General features: G+C 48.5%; 1 protein-coding gene across 1 annotated transcript in view; it reads left to right on the top strand.

Annotated features, from left to right (window-relative positions):
* Positions 1–419: 419 nt before the first annotated feature.
* PPP1R14C (protein phosphatase 1 regulatory inhibitor subunit 14C) overlaps positions 420–10,750 on the top strand; it is an 88,906-nt gene continuing 78,575 nt past the window's right edge. Inside the window, exon 1 of the mRNA XM_060115285.1 lies at positions 420–737. Within this exon, the coding sequence (XP_059971268.1) occupies positions 426–737 (312 nt within the window). The 5' untranslated portion in view covers positions 420–425. The remainder of the gene's footprint in view (positions 738–10,750) is intronic.

The following is a 10,750-nucleotide window of genomic DNA, read 5'->3' as shown; positions in this document are numbered from 1 at the left end:
CAATCCCCGTGTCCTGGAGGGCAGCACACGGCCACCCGCGCAGAGGACCATCCCTGACCCCAGACCCACGCCGGTCGCCCGTGCGCGTCTGCGCGCCCACGCCACCTACGCCGCGCGCAACTCCCACGCCCCGGGCCCGCTGCCTGCCGGGCGCCGGATCCGCCTCCGGGGCTCGACCCAGAGGGTCCTCGGCGGAGTCCCTAGGGCTGCGGCCCCCGTCCCTCCCTCCTCCCCGCCCTCCCCCGCCCGCGCTCCTCCCGGTCGCCGCGGCTCCTCCTCCAGAGCTCCCCGCGAGCCGGCGGCGGCGCGGAGCAGGTGCTGACGAAGCCCGCGCATGCCGCTGCCCGGCCCGAGGCGGTAGCGGCGCCGGGCGCTCCGCCCGCCCCTCCTCCGGGCCGCACTCGGTCTCCGGCGCGCGCGGGGACATGTCGGTGGCGACGGGCAGCAGTGAGGCGGCCGGCGGGGCCGGCGGCGGTGGCGGCGGCGGCGCGCGGGTTTTCTTCCAGAGCCCCCGGGGCGGCGCCGGCGGCAGCCCGAGCTCGAGCAGCGGTTCGGGCTCCTCCCGGGAGGACTCGGCGCCCGTGGCCACGGCGTCCGCTGCCGGGCACGTTCAGCCGCAGCCGCGGCGCCACCAGCAGGGAAAAGTGACAGTAAAATACGATCGCAAGGAGCTTCGGAAGCGGCTCGTGCTGGAGGAATGGATCGTGGAGCAGCTGGGACAGCTTTACGGCTGCGAGGTACCTGGACGCGGGGCCGGGAGGGTCGGGGGCCTCCCTGGCCCCGCTGCGCAAACATAGGAATTCTCCAGGGCTCTGGCTCCCAGGCGCGCACTGCCCTGGCTCCTGGGGACCCAGGGCTGGGAGCGAGGCGCGGCGTGTTCTCTCTCCAGAGTGCCCTCTGGTGCCGGGGCGCAGCGATGTGGACGCCCCTCCTGGGTTCAGCTGCCGGGTGCCCGGAGAGCTGGGGGCCCCCTTGATGGCCGTGCCGAGGGCTGGGTCTTGCTCGGCGCCCTGCGTTTCTGCCAGCCCCGGGCTCTTCTCGGCTCCAGCTGCAGCTCCCCGAAGTGGGGCTCGGAGGGGATCACCCCGGCTGCGCGCAAACCCACGAGAACAGCGCTCACTGCTGGGACCCAGGCAGACCCGGTTTCTGCGGAGGGGGAGCAGGGAAAAGACTGAAAGCTGCTTGACGGAGAGGAGAGGTTCTGGGTACCTTAGAGACCACCTCGGTTTCTGAAATATACAACAAAATCATAAGCTGAACGCTTTCCCTTTTCCAGCCAGCCCCGACGCACGTCCTCATAATTCGGCCTTGCATTACCAAAGCTGCACACGTTGGGCTTTGTTGAAGCAGCTTGCTTTCTTCCTGCCCAGTTTCAGTTACTCCCGTTGACGGGCGCAGAATGAGAGCCTTGGGCAACCTGGAAGGGTGCCTGGGTGGAAGGAAGGGAGCCTGCGGGTGGTGTGCGGGATGCCCGGAATCGCCCAGCTCCCCCTGCGCCGCGACATTTACTTCCCACAGTTCAGGGGCTAAGCTGATACGCAAATCTGACTGCCGCGTCAGGAGAAATAGTTGATGTAAGGAGAAATATTTAGAATAAGCTGTTACAAAAGTATGGCAGAAAAATGACCGAAGCCAAAATGATCGCCCGTGAGTGTCCTTAATAACAGTATTTGTAAATGAAGTCTTCTACGTCTCTTAAGGGAGTGGAGTTTGGAAAGGGTGGAAGAATGGAGAGGGTTAATAATTAAGGATATGGTTTCTAAGTTAAAGCTAGGTTTGTGTCTATAGGGCTGTTACCCTCTACAGCAAAAATGAAAGCCAGATGAACCCACTGGCTTTTCCTCCTGTTTAGATTTCACACATTTTATGGCCTATTGTGAAAACATATTTTCCCTAACATTCTCATCGGCGCAAGGAAACAGCATTCTCATTACAGACGCCTGATGAATGATTGTGATATAATGAAGTTTGACTATATGACTAATGAGCTTGTAAAAATATATTGTTTCTCCAGCCCAGCTCTTAGAAAAAGCCATTTTAATTGCATAAATAAAACTGGCCAAAATAGGAAGTGTTTATGGTTTTTTTTTTTTAAAATAGGAAGTTGGCAAAACTCTTTAAAGAAACAATATATTTGATTTAGCTGGGATTACTGTGGGATGGATGGATGTGCCCAGTCTTGCCTCTGTAGAATCCAATTACTTTTCACTTATTTCATACTGGTCTTTATACTCCATTTTGGGTTTGGAGAAGATTTGGGTTAATAGAGAAACTGTTGCTGAAATTAAGAATGATTGAGCAATGTTCTTTTTATGGGAGACTAAATAGATGTAGCTTTGGGAAGAGTTCCAGCCTCTCATCAGGTTGGCAAATCATATATTTTAAAGGTTCTTCTGAATAATTGGAAAAAAATGAAAGATTCAATACTCACTGTATTAAACATGTAGGTTAGGGACCTATTTTAAAGGGTAAATATGACCTTGAATCTTTTCCTTGTACTTCTCCCATTTCAGACCTCAACGTATAGCAAACAGCTAGAGAGTTGAGAGGTTTTGTGGTGAAATGACACAAGATGCTATAGGCTGCCCGCATGTCATTAAAATGGGGCAAATATTCCTCTTCAAGTTGTTCTGTCATTTTAGGTCGAAGGAATATAAGTCATTGAAAGGGTTGTTGGCAATTTGTAAATACTATATTGATGCTATACCTTCGGTGAATAATAAAAAGGCTGTGGACTAATAAGTAGCCACGTAAGGGATTGTCTTCTGCCATCTATTTTTCCACTGGTAGGGCTCTATTTTTAGCTTCATTTCTCTGGTCTGGTAGTCTTTCCTTGCTGATAGCTTCAAGTATTTCAGCCTCTGGTTTGTGAATCGAGAAGGACCTACCTGGCTCGTAGCTCTGAATCTCATGACTATGAAGGTTAGGAAATGTCCTTTTTTACACTTAAAATTGGTAATGTCTCCAAATGTTTAGCCCATGAAATTGACACGGAAAGCCAGCTTGCCAGACTTCGAACCAGCCAGAGGCCTGAGCTATCTGCCAGGTTGGGGGTCTTCCAGATGAACGTGTATTTAATTTCAGAAGAACTTGCATCAGGCCGGTCAGCAGTTAGATGACTTGTCCTTTTCAGAATAGAAAATAGTGGTCTTTTAGAGTGACATAAAGTATGATATTTAAAATTAGAAAGGAGTGGGAGAGAAGAAATACACAGAATAACTTCCTGGCTATGGTTTTATCGAGAAGTTTGCAGTGGCCAATCGGTTTTATACAGAGAATAATACAAAGACAGAATTTATGGAGTACTTATATTATGCACTGCGTGTTGTTCCAGGCACTGATTCATTTAGTCATTACAACAACCCATATGAAGAGAGTGCTGTTATCATCTCTGTTTTACAGATGAGGAAACTGAGACACAGAGGGATTAAGAGGCTTTCGCAAGTTCACATAGCTGGTGAATGTCACTGGGTGAGGTGGGGTAAGAGCCCAGCAGTGTGGCTCTGGTCCATGTTCTAAGCACCAAGCCTGCTTATAACTCTGCAGGGTCCTGTGCAAGAGAACAGATGGAGGCCCTCACAGCATGTGTCGAAATGTTTAAAAGTTATGAATCAAGCTAATGAGCATTCATATATATTCTATCCTCCTACCTTGGCAAAGATATCTTCATAATGGCCTGGAAAGCTAGGCTTGAACTTTGAATTCTCAGATTTCCCAGAGCTCAGAGCTGGTTGGGAGAATCTTCCCCTGGGCCAGGACCTGCTTCCTTTGGTTCTTCACCTGTGATACCTTCAATGAGGTAAAGGGCATCGTGTCCACTCGCATGTCCAGTCTGTCCACACTGTCTGCCCCCCACCCCCAACTGTGCCTCTGGCTCCAACCAGTGGCAAAGTCCCCCTTTGGGAGGCCAGACCTGGAAGGAGCCTGTTCATGCCCTGGAAGTGTCCTGGTATTTGATCAGGGAATTCTGGGGACTCAGACTGTAGGCTAAAACCAGATGGAGGGTTACCGGCTCTGGATGGGTAAGTCCACCTGGTCCCAGGAACTCTGCAGAAAGATGAGTGGGGCCCAGGGCTGTGGCCCCTCCTACACAGTCTAAGGGTGGTATTGTTAAACACCACATCATACGTACAGCAGACACTAACACAACATTGTAAAGCAACTATACGCCAATAAAAATTAATAACCCCCCCCCTCCACATCATACAGCCATTTGGATACATAAATAAATGTCTTTATAGATTCTAAAATGATTATTTACGTTTATAGTTATTTTCCATTTCATCTTCTTGTACAGTTAGTTACATTTTCACCTAGGAATTTGCTTATAACAGAACTGCTAGGTTAAATCTACATCCACATGTAAGAATTTCTGTTTTAAGACATTTTCATATCTCTCCCAAACCCTGATAGTTTTTAAGAGCATTTTTTATAACAAATTTAATCAGTTATACATATACGTATGTTCCCATATCCCCTCCCTTTTGCGTCTCCCTCCCACCCTCCCTATCCAACCCTTCCAGGCGGTCACAAAGCACCGAGCTGATCTCCCTGTGCTATGCGGCTGCTTCCCACTAGCTATCTACCTTACGTTTGGTACTGTATATATGTCCATGTCTCTCTTTCGCTTTGTCACAGCTTACCCTTCCTCCTCCCCATATCCTCAAGTCCATTCTCTAGTAGGTCTGTGTCTTTATTCCTGTCTTACCCCTATGTTCTTCATGACATTTTTTCCCCTTAAATTCCATATATATGTGTCAGCATACAGTATTTGTCTTTCTCTTTCTGACTTACTTCACTCTGTATGACAGACTCTAGGTCCATCCACCTCATTACAAATAGCTCAATTTCGTTTCTTTTTATGGCTGAGTAATATTCTTAAGAGCATTTGATATCTGGCATAGTGTCTACTTTGACGAGTATTGCAAGAGGACTTAACTGGATAAGTCATGTCAATTTTTCCCATCTTGCCCAGCATCAAGATAACATCTGTACTTCCAGTTTTGCAGTTTGATTTGCTTTGGAAATAAAAGCCTGTAGTTAACCTCAGATTACTGAAATGCCTGCAGCAGCCTAGCCATTAACAGACTTGCATACTGAGGGTATCTCCTGGGTTATCCTGAATGTCCATTTAGGGGGGCTTTCCTTTTGCTGCAGCTGTCTGCATTTAAAAAAGTGGTTTCTGGCACGTTACACTCTTTCATCTTCCCTTACTCCCTACCATCCTCATTCTGTAAGTCAGTGGTTCTCAAATTGTTTTGACTGTGGCCCTAGAAAGAAACACTTGCTGCCTGATACACATACTGACACATGGATGGATGAAAACAGAGATTCACAAAGCGCCACTTAAAGTTACCATGTACGTGAAAGAAAAATTACAAAGTTAATATTAAATATGACTTTATTAATGTTGAAATACAATATTCTGTTCTATTTAATTTACCACAATTGCTGGTTGTGACCCTCTAAATTGATTTCATAACACATTTTGGGGTTGTAACCTGCCATTAAAAAAATAACTGCTCCTGAAGGGGAAAAGCTTAAACATATATAAGATAATCAGCTAAAATTTACTGAGTGCTTTCTGTGTATCAGGTATGGTTCATGGAATCCTAGTAACAACCTCTGATATTCCCATTTCATGGATGTGGAAACTGAGGCACAGAGAAGTCAAGAAGTTGCCCCAGGCCCCTCAGCTAGGACACAGCAGAGCAGGGCTGTGTCCAGAAAGTCAGCTGTACCTTAATCACTGCTTCTTGAGGTGGGGCAGTGCCTGGCACCTTCTTGAACCCCTGTAGGTTGCCTCCTCCCCTGATGCAGCTGTTGTAACTTCTGAGCTGACTGATGTTGCATGTAGGGGGACACCAGTGTCCATGGAATTGTTCTTGGATCAGGCCTCCTGTTTTTAGTTCAGGTCGTTGCTTTGTTCTCGATTCCTACTCTGCAACACCAAATTAGCCTGCTTTGCTGCTTTGTTAGTCCCTCAGCTGGAAGGTAGAAAGTGCTATCTAGAAGATGGTTTGTGGATTATGTGGTGAATCCCCATTTGTGTAGGTATTTGAGAATGAATAGACTTTTAAACCAAACTGCTTAAAAAAAAACTCCATAAACTCAATCTGTAAAATATTAAGGAATAAATTAAACATGTTAAAAGTCCATGAATAAAACAATTCTAAATTGCCAAAGGATGAAATGAAAACTGTACTTAACAGGTTTCCCTTTGGAACAATGGTTAGGGAAATTTGGTGTGGAGGCGGTGATTAAAAGAGTAAATGCTGGGGCTTCCCTGGTGGCGCAGTGGTTGGGAGTCTGCCTGTCGATGCAGGGGACTCGGGTTCGTGCCCCGGTCTGGGAAGATCCCACGTGCCGCGGAGCGGCCGGGCCCGTGAGCCATGGCTGCTGAGCCTGCGCGTCCGGAGACTGTGCCCCGCAACGGGAGGGGCCACAGCAGTGAGAGGCCTGCGTACCGCAAAAAAAAAAAAAAAAAAAAAAAAGAGTAAATGCTTCGAAGCGAGGTGAACCTGAAAGGTACATTGGCCCCAGCATTTAGTAGTGCTTAGAGATTGGGCAATTTCCTTAACCTCTCTGAGCCCCACTTTCCCCCTGCGTTTAAGGGAATAGTCCTGGCCCCTTTGTGGTGGTGTTATGAGGACCGAATGGGTCCGACCGTGGAGCTGGAACTTAGTCGGTGTTGTAGTTTGAATCATAACCAGCCACTAACTGTTGGTCGTTCTCTGTGATGTGGGAGAGGAGGAGGGGGGAAGATAAAAGAAGTATTCGTACCTATTTGGTGGTAGAATTTGGAGACGGATGTGAGGTCAGAGGCGTTGGTGTATTTTTGAACTTGAACATGGGCAAATATTCGCTCTGTCATTCCCTTTTTTCCTAGAGCCTTCCTCGTTCTGGAAGTTCCTGTGGATTTTCATATATGTGGAGAGAAGTTATGCATCAACAATTTGAAGGCAGGATTGGTCTTAATTTTCTTTGTCTGTGTTCCTTGTAGGGCACAGTTCTTCAGCCCTTAAGCATTTATTTGAGTGAATGAAAAACGGTCAACCTTCCGAAAACCTTTTAAAAGTCATTCATCTTTTAGTACCGGCTTATTTGGTGGTGCTCCTTTATCATGCTCATGGCTATGGAAATAAACTGATGTAGGGTTTTGTTCATCTATGTCAAGCTCTTGCATCATTACTGTTTTATTTTAGCATTTTTGGATATACACCTACCTCCATTGACCTATTTTGCTCAAAACAGGAATTGAAAGACAGTAGTCGCAGCTAATTGATTTTTAAGCTTAGACTGAGAGAATTCTTTTGAAAACTGAATTTTCCTCATGTCTCCCGTCCACTCTTTTCCTTTGCTTCTACTGTTCCCCTTGCCACACTAGCCTACCTGCCCTTCTCATCTCTGACACCTGTTTGTTTCCAGTATCTTCCATTTTTCTCTCACCTTTGAAACAACTGGCTTCATAGGATACCCTTGCCCAGCTCATAGTCTCCTCAAAGACATCATCTCTTTCTAGATGAGGAAACAACTGAGTCTGTTTCATTTTCCATGTGGTGTGTGCACCATGTGCATAATTGCATTTTGTAGTTTACTCTCTTGTCTCCCGTTTCCTGCACTTGTCTATTTCAAACCTTCACCTGTCTTTTAAAAAATTATTATTATTTTTTATTTTGTTTTTGGCTGTGTTGGGTTTTTGTTGCTGCACACGGGCTTTCTCTAGTTGCGGCGAGCGGGGGCTACTACTCTTCGTTGCGGTGTGCGGGCTTCTCATTGCGGTGGCTTCTCTTGTTGCGGAGCCCGAGCTCTAGGCGTGCAGGCTTCAGTAGTTGTGGCACGCGGGCTTCAGTAGTTGTGGCTCGCGGGCCCTAGAGCGCAGGCTCAGTAGTTGTGGCTCACGGGCTTAGTTGCTCCACGGCATGTGGGATCTTCCCAGACCAGGGCTTGAACCCGTGTCCCCTGCGTTGGCAGGCGGATTCTTAACCACTGCGCCACCAGGGAAGTCCCCACCTGTCTTTTCAAGACACCCTTTCTGTTACCTGCCCTGCCCCTGGCAGCCTCCCGCTGTTCTAGCCAATCCATCCACCCTCCCGGGCACTTCCTTCTCTTAAGTACCTTCCTACCTGGGCTGCTTTTCAACCTCCTCCTTTCACCCCAGCACATACACAAGTTGCAGTGTTTCTTTCCGTTACCACAACCTCCTACCACAGAAATGCTTCCCTTTCTCAATCCTGTACTCCCTCTGGTTGCTGCCCTATCTTCTCCGTCCCTTGCTATTTTTCCAGATCTTTCTCCCCCCATGACACCCACTGTTTATCCACTGCAATCTAATGTTGGCTCCTCCCATGGCTTCCCTGAGGATCTTCTTGCTTTTCAGACCAGTGCTTTGTTTGGGTCTTTATTTTACTTGACCTTCTGAGGCATTAGGTGCCCTTCACCATTTCCTAGGGAAGCTTTGAGCAGTCCTCGCCTGGCTCTCATCCTACTCTCTAGCTACCCTTCCAGCCTCCTTTCTGGCTTTTCGTCCTCTGCCCTCTGTCCTCTGTCACACTGGCTCTGTCTTTGGGCCTCTGCTCTGTTTTTTCTGTTTCTTCCCCACTCCTGCGTCCTCTTCCTGGTTGAGATGAATACTCCTGTGGCCTCAGGTGCTGTCCATATGCTGACAACCCTTCAATCTGTATATTTAGCCCTGATCTGTCTTCTGAGTACCAGACATACTCAGATGCCCCGTGGGAACCTCAGCTTTAGCTGCTCTGAAACTGAGGTTCTCATTTTCCTCTGCAGCCTGCCCCTCTTCCTCAGTTCCCTGGGTGAATGGGAGGCACGCTGTCCACAGGTGTCCCAGCTGAGAGCATGCTGGCCTCCTCCTCTGACCTCTCCCTGCGGGTCACATCCAGCGGTCAGGAGGTCTTGTGGACGCCTCCTCAGAGCTCTGGAATCTGATTCTTCGGCTTCTCACTGCCACCGCTTTAGTCCAGCACCATATAATTTCTCAGCTGTGTTATAGAAGAGACACTTTGGTCTCGTGTCCCTCAAATTACTGTTACTACTAGCACTAGTACTAGTACCAACCCTCTACTATTGCTGCTGTTATTACTACTTCTGCTACTCGAGTAGCTCTCGGTCCAGGGCCAGGTGATTTATGCATTTTATCTCCTCCAGTCGATCCTGACAGTAACTTTATAAGGTGGGCGGTATTATCTTAATTTCTTCTCGTTATAGAGGAAGAAACTGAGGTCAGAGAAGTTGTTCCTTGTCCTTGTCCAAGGTCACGCTGACTCCCCAAGTCACACAGCCTCGATGCTATCGTTGCTCCCAGCAGCTGCGTTTATTAAGTTCTTACTGCACAGCCCGTCCTTCCTGAGTCCTCGTTCATTCCCTACAGTAACTCTGCAAGGGAGGTAGAGAGACCGAGGTACAGAGAGCCTGAGCGACAGGTCCCAGTCAGAGGCCACGTCATTCTCCAGTGGCAGAGGCCGGAGCGAAGCCCTGTCTCTGGTTCCTGGGCTGGAGTCTTCTCCTCTGGTCCTTCATCTCCAGCTCTCCCTCACCACGGGAGCTTTGGAGCCCCCTCCACACGGCCGGCTGGAGTGTTTCTAAAATCCTGACCGGATCTAGTCCCTCCACAGTCTTCAGGATACGGCCTGCGACAAGGCTCAGGGCTCTGCTGCTGGTCCCTCTCCGGTCTCATCTCCTTCCCCCAGCCCACCCTTGCTTCTTCAGTTATCGACCGAGATCCTAGTGCAGGTCAGGCAGGAGCCCCTTCCTGTTTGTCTCTCTCTGCCAGAATCACCTCTCCCTCCCTCCCTCCTCCTCCTCACCTGCCTGCCTCTTACCTGTTCTCCTCCAGGAAACCTCTGTCACAGGTATCATCACTGGCAGGCTGGCTGATAGGCCTTTGCTGGCTTGTGCTCACCCCTGTCTCGGCCCCTTTCTATAATCCTGTCTCTTGCAGCTTCTGAGGGCAAAATCTTGTGGTCCCTGCAGCCCTAGTGGCCTCTTGCATCCTGGCTGCACTCAGGGGTCCAGGACCTGGCTGTCCAGTGAGTGACGCAGAAACTGGTCCCCTAGACCAGATGGCAGCATCTTCCGGTGCCGTGCATTTCAGAAATACATACCCCAAATTAAGTGCATTAATGTAATTTGGCTCTGCCTGTATTAAAAATCTGCTCTTCATGGGACTTCCTTGGCAGTCCAGTGGTTAAGACCCCGAGCTTCCACTGCAGGGAGCGCGGGTTTGATCCCTGGTTGGGGAACTAAGATCCCGCATGCTGCACGCAGAGCAGCCAAAAAAAAAAAAAAAATCTGCTCTTCTGTCGTTGACCTGAAGTTTCAGTTCTTTTTCATGCTTAGGAATTATATACATGTGTTTTTTTTTGAAACTGTGAGCTAAAAGGACATTATGATGGAATAAGGCACAGAGACCCAGGTGATGAAAGTCTTCAAAGGAAGTAATCACTCATTACCGCCATTCTTCTCTGTAATTTTAACTTTTCAGTGTGTACAAGAATATTATTTTGTTTGCACAGTAATCGTTCATTTCTTTGGAAGTGGAGATGCTTGCTGTGCTGGGAAGGGGTGAGGGCTTTTCCGTTAGAAGATAAGATTCGGAGCAACAGGCTCACACGAGTCTTGATAGAACAAGGAATGAAAGCCAGGATTCCTGCCTCTGCTTAAAAGTTTGGGCCAATAAATTCTCACCAGGTTTTTCTTAGTCACCACTGGCATTTTGGAAATCTGTTCCACT

Source organism: Mesoplodon densirostris, chromosome 12 (genome assembly GCF_025265405.1).
Source record: "Mesoplodon densirostris isolate mMesDen1 chromosome 12, mMesDen1 primary haplotype, whole genome shotgun sequence".
Taxonomy (NCBI): domain Eukaryota; kingdom Metazoa; phylum Chordata; class Mammalia; order Artiodactyla; family Ziphiidae; genus Mesoplodon; species Mesoplodon densirostris.
Note: the sequence above shows the minus strand (reverse complement) of the source record. Positions and strands in the feature narration are given on the sequence as shown.